The following is a 25,458-nucleotide window of genomic DNA, read 5'->3' as shown; positions in this document are numbered from 1 at the left end:
AGAGGTTGGAATAATTTAAAGATAAAATCCAGGTTAGGCCTCTGTTTCCAGAATTAAGGTGATCCCATGCTTATTAGCTTTCTTGAACTAGCGTACGTAGAGCCAAGCCAAGTACCTCCGCAGTCACAGCATGGCTTATCCATATCTGGAGAGTCCCCTGTGCAGAATGGAAATTCACTGTTCTCCATTTGGGATTTTGATAGCAAGCTTTAAACCCCAGTCACTACTGTATTACTTTGGCATTATGCTAGTTCTCAAGAAATTAATTCCCAGGAGTTGTAACAGTGTAAAACTGGAGTAAACTCAGAAGAAAATTTGCCTTTGCTTAGCAAATATAGTATGAATTTAGCATGCTTCTAATGTAAATCTCTTATGTTGGGGGGGTATGGCTAATAGTGAAATCTTCTTCATTCACTAGAAAATGCTACAAAATTAAAAGTATTTTACTTCTAGATATTCTTCTCACTTTGCTCACTCTTAAAAGAAAAGCAAGAAAAAAAATCACAAAGTAGAGACTGTTTCAGGCTCTGTGAAAGCCACATAAAATAAATGGCTGGAGAGTCCCAAGAAAATGGTTTCAGAAGTGTTGGTGGTGTCTCATTTCAGAACAATGATTCTTTTTAAAGACTTTTCAGGCCTTGAGTCGTCCATGACTCCATCTCCAAAGTTTATACAGAAGCTCTTGGTCTCAAGTTACTTTATGTCCAGGTATACGATACCCTTGTGTGACCGTGCTGTGGTCAATTTGTCATATTCCCTGCCTACGCTATTTTATTTTGTTACAAGTGAACATCTGGTACAAAGAAAATTCTTCTTTTACATTATTTATTCAGGAAACAAAAATTAGAATCATTGACTTTAAAATAAATATTATATGGTCATATGTTTTTTATCAAATTATTTAATTTAGTGATTATCTTTGTGAATTGTGAAAAGATTGTTAAGTAAATAAGTCCAATCCCCAAAATATTTAACATATAGAACTCCCATACAAGTGTGTATGTAGTGATTGCTACATACACACTTATGCATAATATAAGCAGATCACTTTCTTTAGATCACTTTTATCTGATCCTAGAATCATAGAATCATAGAATCATTAAGGTTGGAAAAGACCTCTAAGATCATCGAGTCTAACCATCAACCCAACACCACCATGCCCACTACACCATGTCCCTAAGCGCCTCATCTACACGTCTTTTAAATACTTGCAGGGATGGTGACTCCACCACTTCCCTGGGCAGCCTGGTCCAAGGCCTGACCACTCTTTCAGTAAAGAAATTTCTCCTAATGTCCAATCTAAACCTCCCTTGGCGCAACTTGAGGCCATTTCCTCTCGTCCTATCGCTAGTTACTTGGCAGAAGAGACCGACCCCCACCTCGCTACAGCCTCCTTTCAGGTAGTTGTAGAGCACGATGAGGTCTCCCCTCAGCCTCCTCTTCTCCAGGCTAAACAGTCCCAGTTCCCTCAGCCGCTCCTCATAAGGCTTGTGCTCCAGGCCCTTCACCAGCTTCGTTGCCCTTCTCTGGACACGCACCAGCACCTCCATGTCCTCCTTGTAGTGAGGGGCCCAAAACTGAACACAGTATTCGAGGTGCGGCCTCACCAGTGCCGAGTACAGGGGCACCATCACCTCCCTACTCCTGCTGGCCACACTATTTCTGATACAAGCCAGGATGCCATTGGCCTTCGTGGCTACCTGGGCACACTGCCGGCTCATGTTCAGCCGGCTGTCAATCAGCACCCCCAGGTCCTTTTCCTCTGGGCAGCTTTCCAGCCACTCTTCCCCAAGCCTGTAGCGTTGCATGGGGTTGTTGTGGCCGAAGTGCAGGACCCGGCACTTGGCCTTGTTGAACCTCATACAGTTGGCCTCAGCCCATCGATCCAGCCTGTCCAGGTCCCTCTGCAGAGCCTTCCTACCCCCGAGCAGATCAACACTCCCAGCCAACTTGGTGTCATCTGCAAACTTACTGAGGGAGCACTCGATCCCCTCATCCAGATCATTGATAAAGATATTGAACAGGACCGGCCCCAGTACTGAGCCCTGGGGAACACCGCTCGTGACCGGCCGCCAACTGGGTTTAACTCCGTTGACCACAACTCTCTGGGCTCGGCTGTCCAGCCAGTTTTTACCCAGTGAAGAGTGTACCTGTCTAAGCCATGAGCCGCCAGCTTCTCTAGGAGAATGCTGTGGGAGACAGTGTCAAAGGCTTTACTGAAGTCCAGGTAGACCACATCCACAGCCTTTCCCTCATCCACTAGGCTGGTCACCTGGTCATAGAAGGAGATCGGGTTGGTCAAGCAGGACCTGCCTTCCATGAACCCGTGCTGGCTGGGCCTGATCCCCTGGTTGTCCCGGACATGGATTGTGAGCGCCCTCAAAATGAACTGCTCCATAATCTTCCCCGGCACCAAGGTCAGGCTGACCAGCCTGTAGTTCCCCAGATATTCCTTCCGGCCCTTCTTGTAGATGGGCGTCACATTGGCAAGCCTCCAGTCATCCGGGACCTCCCCTGTTAACCAGGACTGCTGGTAAATGATGGAGAGTGGCTTGGCAAGCTCCTCCACCAGCTCCCTCAGTACTCTCAGGTGGATCCCATCCGGCCCCATAGACTTGTGAACATCCACGTGGCGCAGCAGGTCGTTAACTGCTTCCTCTTGGATTATGGGGAGTTTATCCTGCTCACCGTCCCTTGTCTTCCAGCTCAGGGGGCTGAGTACCCTGAGGATAACTGCTCTGACTATTAAAGACCGAGGCAAAGAAGGCGTTAAGTACCTCAGCCGTATCCTCGTCTTTGGTGGCAATGCTCCCCCCTGCATCCAATAGAGGATGGAGATTTTCCTTGGCTCTCTTTTTGTCATTAATATACTTGTAAAAACATTTTTTGTTGTCTCTCACGACAGTGGCCAGGTTGAGTTCTAGCTGGGCTTTTGCCTTTCTAATTTCTTCTCTGCATGACCTAACGAGAACCCTGTACTCTTCTTGAGTTGCCTGCCCCTTCTTCCAAAGGTGGTAAACTCTCCTTTTTTTCCTGAGTCCCAGCCAGAGCTCCCCGTTTAGCCAGGCCGGTTGTCTTTCCCACCCGTTCTTACGGCACGTGGGGACAGCCCGCTCCTGTGCCTTTAAGACTTCCTTCTTGAAGAACGTCCAGCCTTCCTGGACCCCTTTGGCCTTCAGGACTGTCTCCCAAGGGACCCTCTTGACCAGTGTCCTGAGCAGGCCAAAGTCCGCTCTCCGGAAGTCCATGGTAGCGGTTTTGCTGGCCCCCTCCTTACTTCACCAAGTGTTGAGTATTCTATCATTTCATGGTCGTTAAGCCCAAGCCGGCCTCCGACCACCACATCTCCCACCAGTCCTTCTCTGCTTGTGAACAGCAGGTCAAGTGAGGCGCCTCCCCTGGTAGGCTCGCTCACCAGCTGCGTCAGGAAGTTACCTTCCACACACTCCAGGAACTCCAAGAATCCTCTACTTGTAGAAAAGGCAATGCCGTCCTTATGATAGTGTATTCCTTTATGGTTTTTTGCTTAAGGACCTGAAATGAAACTGATTTCTACAGTTCATATCTCTGTTTCAGTCAAGAGTAGGCAAAACAGGTGGCTACTTATCCTGTTTTTTCAAAATTTAAAGTCCAGTAAAGCAAAATAAAGTAGCTTCCCTCTCCACCACCAGTTCCCCACCAAGAAGCCCAAATGATCTTCTGTTAAAATTGTCATTTGACAAGAATGGTGAGTCAAATCTTGTAGCATTTTTTTGTTCAGGAAGTTAACTGGAATGCAGAGGAAAAATACCGCTAAAGCAAACAGTACTTAATGTTATTAAGCTCACAGCTCTCTAGGAGGATGACATTTTAACAGAAGAATATTTATATATTTATGTATATGTTAAACTGCAGGGGAGCAGTTTAAAAGTTTATATTCTTTCATGACACCTGAGAATTATCTATGTACCTCTACCTTTCATCACTACCTCCAATTCAAAGCAGACATGTTTTGTCTTTATTGTGTTTTAAACAAGACCAAACCATTTTCTTTCAATGCCTTGTCACTGAAGAATAGAGGAATATTTTTAATGTTCCAGGATTGCAATTCTTGTTGCAAACTCTTGCAAAATTTTTGGTTTCTATTCAGTTTTTGCCTGTTTCAAATATTTATATTCTGTTAGTTATTATATTTTTATTTAAATTTCAGCTTGAGTCGAAAATTCAGGAGTGGGATTACCAATGACCATGTTAGGTTCAAGCAGTTATTAACATATGGTATATGCTGCATATAGACAAAATGAGGTATTGGTTCTGCCTGAGGTGGATGGCAGCTGGTGAATTTAACAGCTCTATGCCAGATTACTCATCATGTTTGGATTTGCTGTTAGGAATAAATGTATTGCCTATTTCTAAAATAGATGTTCTGTTATTTATAACCTTTTGAAAAGATTTCTGTCAGAATTTACAACAGATGGGTTTAGGAAACAAGATATTTATCCCTATGTCAACCATTTCTGTTGATATTTCACTCATTAGATGGATTTTCTAGATGAGCAAGTTAGTATTTTCTCACCTTTGCATTCTGCTGTATTTCTTATGGCAGTTGGTCAGGAGAATAGCTGATAAAAGAAACACAAAAGTTGGGAGGAGCCCAAAAGTTTCATACAGTCCCACTGAAAGTAACATTAACCCTCTTTTCAAAAGCATTTGCCATATTGCTTTGAGATGGAGGACCTAAAGTTCAAATAGAAGATCTATGAAGATCTGTCTGATGTTTCAGTTACCTTTTTACTAATCATCCAAAAAGTCATTCAGATCACAGAGAACTCAGTTTTCAAATTAATTTCAACTACATCCAAGTGAAAATACAGTTCTTTGCATTTCAGTTGCCTTGCAGTAAGTCAAGTTTACTTAATTTGTTGTCATATGCTATGAATCATCTTCCCAGAAAGAAGCAACATGCAGCAAATAGCTAGATACTTTTGCCACTTGGATAGAAATTAAGTATTTGGAATTAACTAAGGAAGTAAGGGAAGACCAACCAAGTTACAAAAACTTCAGTTCCCTACCATGTTGAAGAAGAGAGAAACAGATAAGACACATGCCATGAATTTTCCAAATTTCAGATTAATTAAATACAGCCTAGTCACATTTAAGTGCAGTGTGACTGTATGATGCATTTCACTCTGCTCTGGGAAGTTTCATGTCATAAATCAGCCAGGCATGACTTAATGGTCTATTAAGAGTGGTGCAACATGAAACATAAAATAGAAAGGGCTGTATTTTAAGCAAAGTTATATTAGGTGTTGTGGCTTGAAATTATATTGTTCAGATGGCTCAGACTGGTAAGTGAGAAAGATTTCTCTTTATTCTTCTCCATTCTGACTCTTGCAGGGAAAGTCTATATAGGATGAATGCTTTTATTTTTAGTATATTCATGAAAATATCACCTTCACTCAAGACACTGAGGATTTATACAATATCAGTAATGGCGATTGGTGTGTAACAGAAGAGATGAGATCATGCTTGGCACTATGGTGCCATCTTTCAGTGGCAGAAATCTCAAAACTGTGTCGAAGTGTGGTATGTTGCCTGTCTGCCTGCTGCTACCACCTTTAGAAATTTTCAGAAGAGAGTAAGGACACCAGTGGACATTAGACTTTTGGGATTTGTTTCTTCCTTAGGTGAAAGAATAACGCATCATTCTTGTTTAAAAATAGGCAAATTCTTTAGATTAAAGAGAAAAGGTTGCCGTAGAATGAAATTCAGATTTCATTGTATACCAGTAAGAAATTAAAAGATGGAGCTGGTTTGCTCTGACATTTCTTAGCCTTTTAAAGGTCAGTCTAAAAATCCTAAACTCCTTAGCATTTCTACTTTGGCAAAACTCCACTAGCTGAACTTACACTTGAATCCTATAATGACTTCAGATATCATAGAAATACAATGTTTGCAATATATGAGCCAGAATGGCTCTGCAAGTGGACACTGAGCACATTAACTACCAAGCATTTAAGTGCTGGTCCACAAAACTCGGCTTCGTTTCCAGCTGCTCCAAGTCTTCTTGGGTATGCCAGATAGTGATCAGAACAGAAGCATAGAAGATCTCATAGAGGATTCTTCTTCAGTAATAGGCGTGAAAGATGGCAGTGTACGTACTTAAAGTTTTAGCAAGTCATACTGTGACGACCTGGCTCATTCCACCATGGTACCAAGTATGTGCAAGTGCAGGAAGTGATCAAGGGCCTCCTTTTTGTTTTTTTTTTTTTCCCTCTAGCTTGGGAAAGTTTTAAGAAGTTTAGTGTGTAAATCTTTTTTAACTTTCCTGAAGCAAATCAGTGGGAATTGTTTTCTTACTTCAGTGGATTCTGAGTCTTTCCATAAATCTTTGAAGATTAGTGTATGAAAAAGTCTTTTGATGTGTTGCTTCCCCCCAAACGTTACCCTTCCTTCTTCTAAGAGGAGAAATCGCTTACTTTTCCTTCAAGAGGAGCGTGGAAATCAATATGTTAGTCCATTCACTTTTCCCTTTACCTTTTTTGCTCAATTGCTGCTAGCCATATTACGGTTTGGATATGATCTCAGTATTATTCAACAGCAAAATGAATGTATGCCCCATTCGTTGAATGCTAGTATTGTCAATCAGCATAAATAGTCTGTTTTCTTCCCCGCTCCTTTTCCTCTGTTCACTTTACAGTGGCCCAAATTGAGCAGAATATCTCCTCTCAGCCTTTTTTATTCTCAAGAGTAAACAAACCAGGAACTTGTCATCTCTCTCACTATAGATATAGCCTATTAGCCTATGTAGGCTCTTTACCCTTCTCATCGTCTCCTTAGCTCTTCTCTTCAGCATGTGAATTAATATTTTTTTGAAGGAGATAACCAGATTACCTCATTATTTTGATGAAATCTTACTATATCAGTGAGGGGTATGCTTTTCTTTTTTAAACACATTACCAGCAAACCCTCCTGTCATGACAAAAAGAATCATGGCAGATTACATGTCTTTTTGTTGTCATAATTTGTTTTGTTTGCTAAACAGAAGGTGTAGTACCACCAGCCACCCCTAATGGTACAGTTTACATTAGCAAGCGGGCTAAAGTGTTAATATTTTAGGAAAGCACATCTTTTCTATCTGATCTGAGCAAAAGGTGTATCCTGAATCTCAGATGCTGGAGGAAAAATAAATTAAAAAGCATTATCTAGAGTAGAGAAAGTTCTGAGTAATATAAGTTATTGGGCAGACAGAATCAGTGCTACCTCTCTAAAACTAAGTGAAGGACATTCTAGAAGGGATTTTCCAGGAGCATCTGTAAGGTGCAGGGACCGCTTAAAAGAGATGATTGGACAAGATATAATAAAATAGAGATGTATGATTAAAGGACAGCAGGCTACAGTCTAATGTTGAGATTAAATTCAGACCAGATATTTAAACTTAATGTTTAAATGTATTGTAAAACAAAGAGGAGGAGGGGGTCAGAAAAGATGCTGCTGATGAACTCAGAGCACTGGAAAGGGGCAGGGGGGGAAGCAGAAAGTAGTTGTCTTTCTTTTCTCCTATGTAGGAGACAGAGTTGGATTTTTTTATAATTATTCTCATAGCTTTGTTTTATTGTCATTAGTCCTAGGTAAGAAGGAAGAACAAATCCTTGGTAGTAACTTTTTTTTTGTGCTTCAACTTTTGTTGTAAAAAAGATAAATGCAGATTTGGCAGTTATGTTAATTGAAATTGGCAGGGAAACTTTGAATATAAACCAAACCTGCTTTTTCATTATTGTTTATCTCATATCTCTTTTTTCCACCGTGCAGATTTATCCCACTTCTTTCTTTTAGATCATCCAGGGATAAAAGAGAGATTTTATGTGTCAAAATATATAGGATAGTTAGCATTTTTTTATTTATTGATTCTCTAAAGTTCTTTCACCTCTTGCAAAGAAAGAAAAAAATGCTTATGCTTCCACGCTTTGAGAGAGTATCTGCTTCACTCTTCCAGAACAACTGAAGAATAAAAATGTTGTTATATGTGAAATTCAGAACCTGAATTTAAATTGAAGATTAGAACAATTAGTCCAGGTACGAAGGAAGGTTTAGCATTCACACTGTTGTATTTTTGCATGGCTCATCTGAAAGCAGCAAACAAAAAAAAAAAAAAAAAAAGGATGAAAGGAATTTCTCACTTTCCATGAGACAGGAGCAGCGTGAAGGACACTTATATCAGAACTGGTCCTGGTAATACTCTTGCTCGGATCTCACTTCCCCCTGCTTTCTACCTCTGCCCCATTGTAGCCTGATTCCTCTCCCCCAGTGCTTCCTTTCATTCAACCTGCTAAGAGTTCTCCCCACTTGCCCCCCTGTGCTTCTAATTTTGTATATTTGATCTATTGGCACAGGACATATGAGAATTAATTTTGAAGCCATGTCAATGTTAAAGATGGTATCTGAGCTATGGATTATAAACACTCCCCTAGGTTATGGGAAGCTGCTTTTCAGAAGAATCCAAACCAAGTACCTGCTTTGCCACCTCCACCTGTGTCATTTTACAGTAATAATACGGGTCTAGTGAGGGGCTTCATGAATCACTTGTTATCCCCACAACGTACCCATTCTTCATTTTTATTGACAGAACCATCCACCTGAAGAAAAAATCATGGATGAAAGAGAACACTCTAACTGAACAAGGAAGAGAACATAGTTAAAGAAAAAAAAAAAATATCCACAAAATGAGATCTATGAACTTGTTTCAAAGTCCAACTGCACTCATACAGACTAGGGAATAGTTATAGATTCCTATGCTAACATGATACTCATGGGAGAGAAGAAAAGGAAACTCATTTCCCAGGCAAATCAGTCGTAATTGGCATGCTAAAAAGTTCCTTCCTTCCTGGTCTGTGAACACACCTAATCACTGGAGCACACCATAAAATTGAGAAGTCTTTGCACTTTAAAGAAAATGACCATCCTAAATTTCCATTAGTTTATCCCTGATAAGAAATATCTGAATTAGTAATAGACTTAAGTTGTCATCCTCTCAGGCTTCTGTAATGGCTACTGTGTCAGAGGCTACACCCCTGATTTCTCATTAGTCATAGCTAATAGTGCACTAATAACTTTTTGTCCTAAGAACCACACATCACTTTCGGTACCCATTAAGAAGATCTGAACTTCTGAGGAAAGAACTGATGACTCAGCCCAGGTTTCTCGTGTTTGAGACTGGAAATATTTTCTATTTTCCCCTATTTACTTCATCAGCAATAGTAGCCTTGCAAACTATCTTTCAAAACTCCTAGACTTTCATATCTGCACTTTTTGGCAGCTCATGCCATGTGAAGGGCAAATGTTGCTATAGCAAGGTATATAGGTAGGGTCTTAGAGTTTTCTTTTACATTGGTATCACAAAAGCATCCAAAAGTCCAATATCTACCAGGCCTTCTAGACAAATTTAACCAACCACACACAAAGATGGGGGATCATTATTTTCTTTTAAGAATTCCTGTACTACCTTCAACTGTCGTCTAAGCCAGTATCTGGAACCAGCAAAGCAATCCTACAAATAAGTAGTCCTACTCCATAGATGATGTTAAGGGTTACCTCCGTTTTCAAAATACGTAATACTTCAGCTGGAGCTCTGGGGACTTCTGCTATCCTCCGTGTAAACGTCTTAGAGGCAAGTCTTGATCTGTACTTGGTAAGCCTGGAACTGAGTTTGATCTCTTAAAAGTATCAACAAGTATCGAAGATCAACTGAAGTGGCCACATGAATATTGTCACTGTGGTAAGGGTTTGAGACAAGCATTGAGATATCCAGTTTCAAGTCTTTGAGGGCTTTGCAAAAGAAGATTTTGATGTTGATGGGGTACAAGAAGTTAGAAAACAATTTGGGGAAGACGCTTTTATCTTACCACCCTAACTGACTCTCTTTCTTCCAGGCAGAGCTACTGAGTATTGTACCAGGTGTAACTTTGATTGTTCAAAGGATTATTATGAAATTAATTTATTGCTGCAAATGTACAATGCTGTAGATGGGAATATTAGGTTGGTCTGCTGTCTCTTCCCTGCTGGAAGCAAGCTGAGTCTTAAAGAATCTGGTTGCTTTACCAGGCAGTGTGTTTCTGGCTCAAAACTTTTTCCCCTATCAGTGAGCATTATCTGAGTTTTGCTTAGAACATTTACAAGTCAGGATCTTTCCCCTTGCCCCTTTTGAACAGTCACAGAAATATGTTTATGGATAATAAACAATTCCAGTTTAAAATGAAGCACTCATCTTTATCACTTTAGCTTGCCTAAGTAATTTTCACGATGAATTTCATTTGCAGTCCACTATCAACTTAATTTAGTTGCAATTAAAGGTTGTCAAATCTGTAATTTAAGCCCTTTAATATTTGTTGCTGTCACTCTTTTCCTGTAGTATATTATTTTTTCAGTGGGTCTGATCCAAAGGCCACATAAGCCAATAGGAGTATTTCTACTAACTTCAATGAGCTTTGAATAAAGCCTCATATGCCATGGTATGTGAGGACATTTTATCTAAGTAAGTACATGTAATTAAAAAATTACTAAAGTTTTCATTATCTGAAAATTGTTTGGATTATAAAAAGAGTTTGGTCTTATAGTATCAGCCTTAGGTAATTGAGGATGTTTAGAAAAAAAACAAACAGCAACAAAAATCCCACTGATATTAGTTGCTGTTGTTACAATTCCTTTTCTGCTTGCGGTAGCAATACTGGACTAAAACTTTCTACAATATCTACTTTTAATTAAAATCACAGGAATATAATGTACGCACCCCAGGGCACATGGGCTGAGGGAGATGTTGTGAGCAAGTCATGATAATAAAATTCCCTTAGGATCATTGAATTCAATGTGAACCACAAATCACAAGATCAGCTTCAAAAACTGTGTCACTAGAAGAAAATGTTGCTAGTACTTGATATGGGATGAGTGTACTTTTTGCTATAAATTCACATTTTCCTGTGGTAATTTTCCCTTCCCCTTCTGAGTCTTCTGCCACGTTTCTTATCAGGTGACCAGAGTTCACCTAGGAGATATGAACTCACTGTCTCCGTCAAACTTCGCTACATCAGCAGCTTTATCGGTTCCTGGTGACTCAGTGTAACCTTTAGTACTCAGTAACACTACTGGGAAAGAAATCCCACCAGATTCGGGATAACTATTAAGATTGGAGAAGAGTTGAGAAATCCCTTTGAAATAATTTGCAGTATTCGTTTCTTCTTTTTTTTTCTAAAGCTCTTTAACACTTGAGCAGAGGCTACCTTCATATACATTTATTAATAGAGTAAAAGATCCATTCAGTCATGCATAAAATGGCGCCTAGAAAGAATGCAACAGAATGCACTCTTCCCATTTTGAACAACATAACTAATGCTCACTACTGCTCATGCTTTTCTATCTCCATTTTAATTCTTGCAGTAGAATACTGTTTTGTGCTGTAAAAACAGTTCTGAACATGATGTGATTAACCTTAGGGTCCCCCCATCCCCTCATCTCAAAGCCCCCTCGTACATGGCCTATGCTTTCTATTCTTGTTCAACCATCTGATTTCCATATCATCCCGCTCAGCCTCACAAACGGCTATTAGCATAACAGAGCTTTAGTGTGACATTGATTGAAGCCAGTGCTTGCTGAATGCAGTATCAAAGCATAATTTGCCAGAAATCAAATCTAATTTATTGTGTACTATTTAAATTTCTCAAAAAAAAAGGAAAAGAAGTTTCAATAGAAGTATACTAGGTCTGTAGTCGTAATTGTTCTTTTTTCATATTTTTGTCTAGTCCTCTGGAATCCAAGCAATATATTTCCTTTTAGAGCCATTGGTTTTGACTTTCAAATGTCAATTAAGCAAGAGTTTTTCCACTCTGTTTATTCCAATCCAGTTAATGTTACATCTGAAACAGTAAAGAGTAATAGCTTGATAGGCACAACACTCAGTTTGCTGCTTCATAACAGTTTTTTCAACAGATTCTTCTAATGACCTTAATGTTTAGCTTGAATTAAGCATTAAAGTACCACATAACTTTAGCAGCTGAAGCATATCAAGCTTGCTGTTATTTCTCTAACTGTACCTTTTCAGAATGTTTTAAAAATTCATCTACTTCGAGAAAAGCAATAATGACTTGAATTAGGTTTTGTCCAACATTCCACTGAAGCTGGGCTTTGAGGAAGTAATGAGCTCAGTTAACCTTTCTGCAAAATAGGAGTAATAATATTTATCTATCTTTATAAACAGCATCTATATTTGAAGATAATGAGCTCTATTTTTAGGAAAATTGAAAAGCCCAAGTGCTTATTCTGTCAAAGAAGCCTTGGTGTCTCTGAGCAGGGTCGCGTTGCATTCTCTGGGGATAATGGCAGTCTTACTGCTTTGGTGGTTATACTTGACTAAGAATTACTCCTGCAATTATTAACTGCTACTTTCAGTTGTCAATTTGAATTATTCAACTGGAAATTGATAGATAAAACTGATATGGTGAAAACATTGTTTAAATGCTGTAAACAAGGTCATTTTTATCAGAGGCCACCCATAATGCAGCATAGACATAAGACTCATGCATAGTTTCTGTCAAATGCAGATATAACACCTGAAGAGGTTAGAGGTTTTCTGCTCTCCCTTCTGCCTGAGGTTGCTATTGATTCTATATTAATATCCTGGGCAATGAACTTCTATGGCTGAGCAGCAAACACTGAACTAATTTAGTGACCTTTGTTAAGTGGGTGGTCAGAACTGTAGAGATGCTTTAGTGTAAGATATGCCTGTAGGAATGGAGGTTTCCAATTCGCAACTTAAAGGTCTTTCTCTGTTTCCTTTCCCATATGATTGAATGAACAAACACATGCGCTGATTACCACATTACTGCTTTCTGACACCTGTAGAGATTGTATACAGATATGCTAGGTAAAACAAGGTGAGGGAAAAACAAGTAACTGGCTGCAATCCAGCACTTCAGGAATAGAACAGAATGAGTTCGGATCCTGAAGTATGTGTAGCAACACCTATGCTCTTATAGAAACCTCAAAACATATGGGTATAAACGGGCAGCAGCAGGGCACCTAGCCCTTCTTGCCTGCCCTTTCAGAAGACTAACACCTGCTGAGGCCCAGGGAAGAGGTGGACACTTCTCCCTCCAGAGAGGCCAAAACCTGTGCTTAGGAGTATGAGGTAGAAGGAAGACTCCTTGTGTTGTCCTCACCCTCTGCCTTCTAAATTGATGGTGATTCATGTTTATTAAGTGCTTTGCAGTTCTTGTGTTAAGAATGCATTAAACCAGTGCTATTCAACTGGTGCTCTTTAGACTCCTGCTGATCTGTAAAGCCTTGGGAAGTACCTCATGAGATAACTGTAAAGTGTATTTAAAAAAAATCAGATCTGCATACATTTCTATGCAGTTAGCAGATTTGTGTCTGTGCTGTCAGCAGGTGTAATCGGAAGCTGGGTCTTGATTGCTCTTTGTGCCTAATTAAATAGTTTGTAATTATAATGGTGAAAATATGGTTTTCTAAAACACTTAAATTCTGTTTACCTAAAAGCTTAGTGTTCCTAAACCATCCCTCTCCACAACCACCAAACCAATAGTGGAATAGAAGGAAATTAATGTGGGGTTTTTTATTATTATGTTGTGCCCTTCTTCAGCCTGCCCCAAAAGTTAGCTAGTCTTTTGATGAGAATATTTGGAGACACGGCTTACATTTTTTAGATATGCCAAATTGTATAAATCCAATTCCAGTGAATTCCAGTGTTGAACTAAGACTGGAAGGTTTGCATGTCATGCATAGAACAGTCATTTGCTTTATCACATCATGCTCAACATAGTCACTGATGTCAAGTTTTTTCTCTCAAATCCTCCAGCACTGCTTCTTCCCCACTTTCCTTTGCACATTAACACTTTTTCTCTCCCTTCTTATTCCCACTAAACATTGGCTCTCTATTCTCCATCAATACTCCCAGACAAGTAAAACTACACCTCTCTTTTAGAAATTGTTCACTTCTGACTGTGCTTCCTGGTCCCCTATGTCTGAACACTGTTAATGCCATCTACTTGAAAACATAGCCAGTCCTGGTTCATCTTTCTTGTTCTAACTCCACTTTCTCCTTTTTTCTTTTCCTTTTCTATTCCTGATCTCCTGGAATACCTATTCCTTCTTACTCACCGCTCGCTGCTGCTCACTAAGTCTTCAACTCTTGCTTCTTTCTTGTCTTTAGACAAGCTGAAATCTGGATCTCCCAGGTTTGTGTTGTTTTAGCAACCATTCTTCTTACAGCAAGTTCTCCTTTCCACTCCATTCTTAACCACACTACCTCTAAGAGAAGGGAGGGAGCTCTTGAACTTCTGTCCTGCTGTCATCCAGACCCTCCTCTTCTTTCTCAATAATTTTTAAAAGTCTAGATGGGCAGACTGAAAAAGGCAATCTGTATATACTAATTCATACCTTGCAATACAGGATAGCGCCAGCACAACAACAATCTCTGTGAACTGTAGAGGGTATGAGAGTGCTGATATCTGCCCAGACGAAAGGCAGAATACATCCAGAGCCGGCATCATAAACACCTGACTGCTGCTCCTTAACATTTATTGTGATCAGAATTTACTCTAGCATGTATGGTTGTAATGTTTCTTTCCTTTTTTTTTTTTTTTTTTTTTTACAAAAAAAATCACATGGGGATATCACATACTGATACTGCTGCTCTTTTTGTTGCTGTTGTTGTTTTTGTTTATATATTAGTTCTGTTTATACTAATTAGTGTTTCTGGTGTTACGTCCTCTGGCATAAAACAAATCTCCATAATGTTGTCTCTTTCCTTCAATAGTCCTCATCTCCCCCTTGCAAAATATCCTAAATTTACACCATGGTTTTTCTTACATTGTAGCTCCCCCACAGTTTGTGGTGAGACCACGAGACCAGATTGTAGCCCAGGGTCGAACAGTGACTTTTCCTTGTGAAACTAAAGGAAATCCCCAACCAGCTGTTTTCTGGCAAAAAGAAGGAAGCCAGGTAAGTTATAAGCTCCCCACAAGTCTTTCAAGCCTTTCTAGATAGTTATATTGTTAAATTTTAGGAATATTATTTATATTACCTTTCACAGATTCTTTTAATCTTTCACAGGAATTTGTCTTTTAAACTATCACTATCCTCTACTGACATCTTTGTTGCCATTTTTTTTTAAATATTAATATTGTGAAGAACTCAAAGGCCATTTAAGTTGGTGAAACTTGTGCTAGGTGCTGAATAAACATATAGAAAGCAATAGTATATATCTTAAAGACTTTTCATTCTGAAGTCCCCAACAAACAGGTGGGTGAGACAAACACAGTACATAAAAAAGGTATGACTCAATTTTTAACTAATCAGAGTCAGTAATTACAGTTCACAACCTGTCTAGACATGATCAAGCAAATATATATCTAGTAAGCTGATTTGCATTGACATATTCTCATAGTGCATACAGATGTAGGTTTTGAACACGCAGATGCTTTCTTCAGTAAAATTGTCTCAGGAAATTTCCGAATCCAGTTTTGGAAATATTTCCCTGATCCTTACTGTCATTTTTTTGAAAGCAAAATTTCTGATGTAGCAGTCAGTGTTGCCATTAGCCAATACTAACTTCTATAGCTTAATATTTGAATGTCATGCCATAACATTTTTTTACTGCTGTTGCGGTATTGGCACTATGTTACGGCAGAAGTCAGTCCTTCTCACTTTCAACGTGCAGTTGTTAGTATGTTAAATTTGAACACTGTAAACTATGTGCCATATTCTCTTTTGCACCTGAGAAAAGATTAAAAGGGGCAAATGGATGCCCAAGGACAGCGCCTTCTGCAGCTCCCTGATGAAGCCTGTCATGAAGCCTGACGTCTGTCTATGTATTTATACAACGTACCCTTCTCCATTGGCTAAATTAGTCTTTCCAGAGCCCTGTCTACCTTTTCCCATATGGCGATATGAGTGAGTTAACTCAAGTATCCACACTGTGCTGTGCCTTTTGTCTAATCTGGAGGCACTGTATGTACCACCTCTGTTAAAAAGCAGAATAAGAACTGAATCGCAGATCTCCTGCTCTGGCCCACCTGCTTCTGCTTCACCTTCTCACAAGGTCAGATAACTAGTCCAGAATGACAGGACCAAGGCTGACAGCATTTTGTGCTCTGTTGCATTTGTGGCTTACAAAGATACAACACTGTTACTTTATGAGTGTAAGCTTGTGTGAGTGTAAGCTTAGTCTTCAGTGTGTTTCTTTCAGTGTATTACTCAGAGAACCTTAGATCTAGCCTCCATGGTTCACATCTGGTAAAACACAGTATTGTGAGTCTCACTAAGGTGAAAATTGTTCCAAGGGGAAAGTAGAATAGCATATTGAAATTAAAGTAGGAAGTACTGATGTGCTAGCAAACATTTCAAAACCCTTCCTTGTAGAGCATTTTAATAACATGGTAATGTTTATGTAAAGTGAGCTTATAGTGTCACACTTGAATCTAATAAAGTGGACATCCATCATGCTGTAATAAAGAGAAGAGCTTCTAATTAAAGTAGAACATCATTTGCAGGATTAAAGTCATTTAGCGTAATTGAAAAGTGTTAATACTCTATTTTATCCTCTTCCATTGGTATCACTTCAAGGGTAAAAACATTTTAAGGTGAAAATGCATCTTGTGTCTTTAATTGAACGTTATTACCTACTGATTGTATCATGTTGAAACTGTTTAATTACAAACCTGGAAAATTAATTACCGTATTGAGAACCAGATCCCTGAGGGTTAGAATGGTCTTTTTTGGCAAATAAATGCACCGTAAAAATTGATACCTACATGGTTTATAATCAAACCTTGAAACATAGCTCAACGTGATTCACTACATCCTCACGTTAATCTTAACTGAGCATCAGTGAAGTAACACAGGTTAACGTTACCATCTCAATATACAACTTGCGAGATTTTGCAATGAGACGCCATAGGATAGGTGAGTTTCCACGCACTATATATCATCATACAAATCTGATGGATGGTATTTTGGCCAAATTAGGCGTTGTCCACTGAACATACATGACTTTTCACCTTTGCACGCCTGGCTATAAGTTGTGGCTTGGTTTTACAATGCTTGCTTCTGCTTTTACTTGAGGAACTGTTTGCAGCACCACTGTTAGTGTTCAGAGTAATGTTATGTAGTCATGTTATCCCACTCCAGTAATTGTAGGGCATTTTTCATTGTGAATCCATTTCTCGATCCTGTGTTTCTGAGCACAACCAGCTGGAAGGGAGGGGAGCTGTTCCCTCCTGAGTAATTTTTTGTGCCAACTTGTGCATAAACAGTTGGTCCTTTGTACTCCATAGCCTTTTCCCCAGAGCCTAACAGCCACCCGCCAATGAAATGCACCAGGGCAGGGCATGTGTAACCTTTAGACTCTCTAGATTAAATTCTTCCTTGAGATAAATTCAGTGGTATTACATCAGGGATGACTCTGGTCCCCCTGTTTGCAACCCAGCATGCCACTGTACTGCCCAGATGAGCAACCCGACAGCTAATTAAAACAGTGAAATTGTAAAAACATTTTTAAATGGGTTGTACTGTAATTTAGGACAAGTTATAAGTCATAGTTATCTGATCTTTGAAGGGAGGAGTCATGAGACTGATCAGCTCCTCCTGAAGTGTGGAATATTCACTGGGATGTGGTACCTCTCAAGAGCAGATAAGCCCATGCTGATGACAAAAAGAAGGGTAACCTCCCCTTTCTAATGCAGTGATGAAGAGGATTCTGGATCTTTTTCCTCTTAAGAACTGGGAGCTTGATCCTTGCACTGTCTTTTATGTTGTGTTTCTTTTTCCACTTTGCGTAATGAGTGACAAATGGAGTCAAGCTCAACCATATCAAAATTCTCTGCTTTCTCATAAAATTTAGTGGAGTTTTCGTAATACCCTCTTTAGGTAGGTATCTGTCCCAGACAGAGGTTATTCTGAAAGTTTCATGGCAATTCAGAAAACAGGGCAATTTTTCAAGACCCACTTAGCCGTAACCTGAAATTGTTTCAGAATTTTCACACTTTTCTTCTTATTGGATCTGACATGTTTACTGGGTGCATATTGATTTTTGAGGAAAAATATGCTGTGAAAAATTTCTTGAACATTGACATTGAAAGGGGGTAAGGGGAAAGACTCCCCCTAGGGTGACAAGTAGCCTAGTAGGTTAATACAATTGTAAGGATACCTGGAGTGTTGGATCTTATTTAAAGTATATCTCTCCTTTTATTGCCAAAACCACAGAGATAAAGGCGTGAGTTTCACTTCAAAGCAGAATTTTTAAAATCCAAGTTTGTTGCTTGTCAGTTCCAAATCATTTTTTTAAACCATTAAGGTCTACTGACGAAGAAGCAGATCTACAGAAAATTCATTTAATACCCTACTCTATACTTTCAGATTTTTTTTTTAGCCCATATAGACAAGCTTAAAAGTTAGTAGAGTCATCATTAGAAAGCACAGCAGAGCTATACAGAGCTGCAGTAATGACTGAAAACTTATCACAGCATGGTAACGGTGTGTTGGGGTATTCCTGATACAAATGATTGTATTTTTCAGAGAGGCTTGTTGAGTTCACATAAAAGCCAGACTGGAATTACTGTTGTTTAATCTATTCCCCTTTCTGTCTCATTGGGCAATGCTGCTGACCTTTCACATTGCCTCCCTTTTCCTGTTCTTTTTTATTCACGTCAAGAGCTGTGCCAGGCGGTATAACTTTTTCCTTGAAAACACAGCCCTCACCACTAAAAGCTTTTCTGTCCTTTTCTATATTATTGATTCATTCAGTCCTTCATCATATGCAATGACTGCTACATCCATTCCAGTTATTCTTATTGACATCTCTCTGTTCTCCAATCCAGCCCAAAGGCAAAAGCTATGTCCCTGTTTTGTGCTAACTGATGTCTTATCCTACATGAAATTATTTTTCCTCTCTGATGATTTCCACATCAGATTTATACCCCTTCTCTTCACCCTCAAGGCTCCATGTTGCTTTTCTCCTTTGGTACATCTCAGTTTTAATTTCCTTTTACTTCTCCTTTAAGATCTCATGCTCTGCCAGCTTCTCCTACTTTATGATCTGTTTGTATCTTCCTCCCAGCTTTCCTTCTGTGCCATGCTCTTACTTACCAGAACATGTTCACAGCCAAACAATAGTGCTATGCTCCCTCAAGTCTCCAGGACTCAATTCTTTCTGCTAGTTTTCTAATGTTTACTGTAGCGTTGTATCCTACTGGTTTGACAGCCAACTAAGTATATTATTACAATTAAATTCAGAATGAAGATGAATGTGTCACAAACACAAATCACTCAAGTGCAATTGTTGGAAAATTTCTCCTCGCCTAGACCCCCAGCCAGAGCACACCACTGTGTGCTGTCAAAGGACTGTTTCTAATTTAAACTGCAAGTTGCCCAAGGCAGGGAAAGCTAGCTCTATGTGTTCATAAAGTCATAACCACACTTACTTTTTCTTCTGGTTTATATATAGTACTTTGAAGGAAAAAACATTGTCTCTCTAGCTGAGGGAAAAGTGGTGCTTTTGTGTTTTGAATTGATGTGAGATGAATTGTCTTTGCAGAATCTACTCTTCCCAAACCAGCCTCTCCAACCCAACAGCAGGTATTCAGTGTCACCAACTGGAGACCTCACTATTACCAACATTCAGCGGTCTGATGCAGGCTACTACATTTGTCAAGCACTGACGGTTGCTGGAAGCATTTTAGCAAAGGCTCAGCTGGAGGTTACTGATGGTGAGCTATAGAAATTCCTAGTGTTTTTTCCTGTCAAAAGTATTTTAAAAGTGGTGTAAATAAAGGCATATGAGATCACATAATTCATACAAGGTAAACAGACAAGTTTCTACAGAAAATACAATGAAAAAAGGGTCTCTGTGCAATTCTCGATGGTATCAAAAAGGCATTGAAGTCCAGCTTGCTTTCTGGAAGTTCCTTAATGATACAAACAAGGTACAAACCAGCTTAGAATAGGCTTGGTGAGAAAGCAAGCTTCTTGGTTCACTAGAGCTAAGATGGGACTGCAAAAAATATTGTGAAGAATGAATAGGTTTGTGATTAAAGCAGTGAACTGGGGTGCAGAAAAGTTGGGCTCAATTCCCACCTCAGTCCCAGTCTTCAGTATTATCTTAGGAAGCTAGTTTGGGGATGTGTCCTTAGCTCAATTAAATCAACACAGTTGCCCTGAACTTACCGGAGTACTGTTGGTTTAGAACAGCTACAGCATGTAGCCCTTTAGTCCCTGTGGCAATAAGGCACCAAGATATTTCCTTACCTCAGAGTTGTGTTCTAAGAATTTCTCACTATGGTTAGATGTGAAAACAGACATGTAAATACGTAGGTAGGGTTTTCAGGAAAGGAAAAGAAAAGCACTACATGATCTGTCTCAATGCTTTCCATTTCAAAATTTTGGATTTGAAAGTTATCCTGCCTTGAAGTTTACCCTACTCCATCTACAAACATGAATCCTTTTCATATGTCAGGAATCCTGTTGATATCCCTTTTCACCCCATTGTGGATAGAAGGCAGCATGCATTCTTTAATGTTAGTGAAGAAAACAACAGAATTCCTCTTATACTAGGAGATTGTTGCATTCCCCGGCATCATTATTCCTTAACTGACTCATTAAATATCTTCTGACAGACTTTGATGAATTTTTGCCATTAAAACTGTTGTTATATGCAGAGGTCTACTTTTACTGTTCCCTTAGAGACCTGCCTGCACCATGAAAGTTTGAAAAGATGTCTAATTCTGAATAATCTGGCTTTTCACAAGAGCATATTCATCACAAGTGACAGGTAGAGAGGTTCAGACTCATGTTATAGAGGTTTGAGCATTAATTTGATGCCTTTTCTTTGTTTTCCAAAAGCTGTCTATATTTTTATGACAAGGGGAGATAATTTCTGCCTTATCCTTGCATCTTTACAAGCACATTGCTTTTCTGTAAAGTAGTTTCTGGAGACTAAAGGCTAACCTTTGCTCTGCAGTCTCTCTTAAGACCTTTCTCTCATGGTCTATGACAAAATGATGCATTTTCATTCAATTCAAATTTAAATGTAGATTAAAAGGTCATTTAAAATTAATGGAAAGGCAGTATTTTTTAATATCTGTCCATAGCGCTGGGTGATTCAATGCCATGACTGTGATTGGAATAAATAGAACACACAAACATTGGCTAAGAGGACGTTGAGCTGTTAATGGTTGCACCTGCTGATGCTGTACAGATTTACTGCAACAGGGGCCGAGAGGATCAAATCAGGTTCAAGGATATTAGTGATGAGAAATTCTTCCTTTTGACAGACAAGGCCTGTGGTCCATCTTCATCTGTTTTGTGTGTGGGAAAAAAAAAAATAAATCCTAATGACCTCTTTGGAATTTTCATTAGTTTATTTAACAAGTCAACAGAAAGCTCAGAAAGATGTCCGTGCTAAAATGCAAACTCAATGACAATTAATTCTGATTAAAGGCTGTGTGCATTCCATATTGCTAGAGAAAGCATTAACTGGTGGCTCTGCTGCTCAAGGAATGCAAGGCCTGCGTTCTTCAAACGCTTTCCAGAACCTACTGTCAGCATGATCATTATGAAATAATACAAGGTTGCTTTATAGAAATACCATTTCATCCTTGAATCAAAGGGCAGGTGAGGTCAGGAGAAAAGTGCCAGAACAATATTGGGGAACTGAGATTATATAAATAAATGTACCATTAGATCACAGATATTTTTTTAATTGCTTTCAGTTAGGAAGTTAACCATAAATGTCTAAATAATGTTTTGGTTGATGCTGAGCAGAAGTTATGGAAGCTAATGATTTTTATCAGTAGGGAAATCTAATTTAATGGTTTTAAAAATATAATAAAAGATAAACACTGTGCATGCTAGCTATATACTTAAGCATTAGTGTTCTAGTTTTTGGCTGGTGATTTCAGTTTTACTTCATAGCCCAGAATTTTTCTGTTTGGTTAATGATTTAATAATAGTGGCGAGCCATCTTTTTCATTTTGAACACATTTTTGTTTGATCCAGAGTAATTTAGATCCAATTGAAGTTCCAATACAGAATGAAAACATATGTCATGTGCAGAAAAACAAGTGCTTAATTATACCATATATAGCAGTGTTTCAGTTGTTACATTTTTGCACTTACAAGTCTTTACTAGAAATATTTTTAACTCAAGTGTTCATATGAGAAGAGATTACTAGCTGTGATGAAATGTGCTGAGTTGAGTGATAATTTTGCTGATTATAGACTGTGCTAAGAGCCATCAGTGTATTTGAAATTTAAATCTTCTATTTTCTTGAAAAGCTATCGTATAATCCACTGTCTAACGCACATCTGGAAAAGCAAAATAATTTTAAAAATTGAGACAATCTTAGCAATCCTTTCAAACTCAAGAAGTGAATATGCAGCTCACAGTCTTAAAATGACAGATCATGCAAATAAACCGAATGCTTCCATCTAACTACGTCCATGCTCAAGATAAAAAGAATAGTTTACAATTAGTAATTTATTCCATAAATTTATCCATCATGCACAGAGTATTTTGGAGAAGATCTCAGTTTCTCCTAATCTAGTCATTATTTATACGTATGTCATGGTTTAACCCCAGCCGGCCACTGAGCACCATGCAGCCGCTCACTCACTTCCCCCACAATGGGATGGGGGAGAGAATCAGAAGGGTAAAAGTGAGAAAATTCATGGGTTGAGATAAAGACAGTTTAATAGGGAAAGCAAAAGCTGTGCGCACAAGCAAAGCAAAACAAGGAATTCATTCACTACTTCCCATCGGCAGGCAGGGGTTCAGCCATCTCCAGAGAAGCAGGGGTCCATCAGGCGTAATGGTTACCTGGGAAGACAAACGCCATCACTCCGAACGTCCCCCCCTTTTTCTCCTTTGCCCAGCCTTATATGCTGAGCATGACGTCATATGGTATGGAATAGCTCATTGGCCAGCTGGGCCAGCCGTCCCGGCCACGCTCCCTCCCAGCCCCCCCGCGCACCTGGCAGGGCACGGGAAGATGAAAAATCCTTGACTAGCGTAAACACTACTTAGGAACAACTAAACCATCAGTGTGTTATCAACATTATTCTCATACTACATACAAACACTATACCAGTTAATAGGAAGAAAATCAACTCCATCCCAGCCGAAACCAGGACAATGTATTAATACAAATTTTGACCACTGCACGCTCAACTGTAGGATCAGCCTATTAGTGCTAGTTTACCAAGCAGTTGCAGTTTAGGATGAGTATTGGAATGGAGCAGCAAGCTTAACCTCCCCCAGTGGATGGCATAAGAATGAAATGTTTTAGGATATTCAATTAATTAAAATGATCACATTTCTGGGGTTTTGAATGAAAGGAAAAGGCTGGACCTGCAAGGAGAATTCAGAACAGATGTCCAAAAAAAAAAAAAAAAAAGGGAAAAAGGAGAGAAGGAGTTGGCAGCATACCTCAACAGCTCCCTCTCCACTGATTTGGAATAGACACTTAAGGCATTTTTCCCAAACTCCTCTGCAATTTTTTGACGATAGGTCTAATGAATATTCTGGGATATGTCTCTCTCAAATCCTCCTGAAAGAATTTAATATCACTCACAGTTTACTCATCTGCAAACCTGGCAACCATAATTCCTGTCCCTTATCAAAAATATATTACATGTTTTATAGCAAGTGTGACAGTTTCAAACAGGAGAGATTCAGAACAACTTCACAGCCTCCTGTGAAGCTCTTCCACAAAAAAGACAGAGGAAGGGTTGGTCTCTCAGGAGAGCACCCTGCCCTATCATGCTAGTGTTCGTCATGAGAATTTTGTGACTTGTGTCTGATTTTACCCATTAATTCGTCAGGAAAACCTTTGAAATGTTGATTTTGGAGGTGCCAAAGTAAAGACTTCATTTTGTCGTTCTCTTATTTTAATTTCCTGTTGTAATTTGACCAAATTCCACCCAAATGTAAACATGGTTTCAGTTGATCCAAATTGCATTTGTAGTGAATAAACTGTTCATTAACAAATATAATTTGTTCTTTTCTGATACTCTGCTGAAAATTTAAGCTGCATTTTATCACAAAAGGAATCTGATAATTTTTCAGTTACCAAAATATGTGAATATATTTTGAAATCAACTTCTCTTTTACTATGCAAATATATTTTAGACACACAAAATGTTTCTGTAGAATGGATATAAAAGTTTCCTGCTAGGAGAAAACAACGTAAAATTTAACTAAAATATTAAAACGTTGTAAAAGAAACTAACAAAACCCCCAACTTTTTTTGTGGATATTTTTCATTATCTCTCTGTTCTTCAGAATGCTTATGATATATCTTTTTAAACTCCTAACCGAGTTTTGAATCCTTGTACAGGAGACCTATATAGTAGGAATACAAGCACGTATACAGGTTTTAGAGAAGATTTACAAGTCATAGTTGTGAAGACAATACAGTCGTTCACAGATCAGTGGAAACCCTAAGTGTTCATTTAACCTTTAGCCTTAGTGTCATGGAAACCTGTAGTGGTCTTTCACCCATAACACCCTTGAAAATGAAGATTCCTTCTGGCCAGGAGACTTTCAATTACACTATTGATCAGAGCTATTTAAAGGATTATGAGCTCCTCATTTGAGCTGTAAAAAAACTAATTACATGCCAAAGAACAATATCTGTAATGCAGTAGGTTTTGAAAATACCTACATTGCTACACATACGAAAGGCAATTAGATGCAGCAAGTAACTGCAATAGAATAGTTAGTAACTTAAGTAATTCTTTTTCCTTAATTTTTAGCTACCTAGAAAACTGTGATTTGCTGTTTTACATAAAATCTAAATGAAAACTTACACAGCTAAGTTTTCATTTGAATATACTCGTGCTGCAGGTATGCTGATAGTAGATATGAGCTGAGAACAAGTTTTGGCTGAACTGTGTAGTCATAAGGAACCTTAATGAGATCAAAAATTTCATATCAAGGTGAAAATGCATTACATTTTCTCTTTTCTTGTAATATAGTGTTTCCTGTCCTATCTCTGCATTCAGTGGGTGATATTTCAGAATTTCCAAAATAGCTTTCATGTTCTGGTGTTAATAAATAATCTGTATTGGCTTTCTGTTTTCAGTTTCAATTTCAATAAATGTGATGAACTCACACCTCAAGGTGCTACTAATACTAATGATTCTATCCTTTGTGTATCTTGTTAACAAAAGAAGGTAGTTAGTATTTTTGCAATGTTACAATTTCAGAAACAATTATTTTAGGTATGAAATGTACCACTAACATCTCCCTAATAATTTTTATTTATTAAATGACATAATGAAAGCGCTTTGGATCTGTTGAAGGTTTCAGAGGTTTGCATCTCAAACAGCTCAAATACAACAGAAACCATATTGTTTCACAATAATTTATTTTCACTTCATTGTTAGAGTCAGGTGTTGTGTATGGACTATAATGAA

General features: G+C 38.7%; 1 protein-coding gene across 1 annotated transcript in view; it reads left to right on the top strand.

Annotated features, from left to right (window-relative positions):
- ROBO2 (roundabout guidance receptor 2) overlaps window positions 1–25,458 on the top strand; it is a 496,976-nt gene that overhangs the window by 375,683 nt on the left and 95,835 nt on the right. The window contains exons 8-9 of the mRNA XM_075170325.1: window positions 14,864–14,988; window positions 19,580–19,751. Coding sequence (XP_075026426.1) covers window positions 14,864–14,988; window positions 19,580–19,751 — 297 coding nt within the window. The remainder of the gene's footprint in view (window positions 1–14,863; window positions 14,989–19,579; window positions 19,752–25,458) is intronic.

Source organism: Calonectris borealis, chromosome 1, assembly GCF_964195595.1.
Source record: "Calonectris borealis chromosome 1, bCalBor7.hap1.2, whole genome shotgun sequence".
Taxonomy (NCBI): Eukaryota; Metazoa; Chordata; class Aves; order Procellariiformes; family Procellariidae; genus Calonectris; species Calonectris borealis.
Note: the sequence above shows the minus strand (reverse complement) of the source record. Positions and strands in the feature narration are given on the sequence as shown.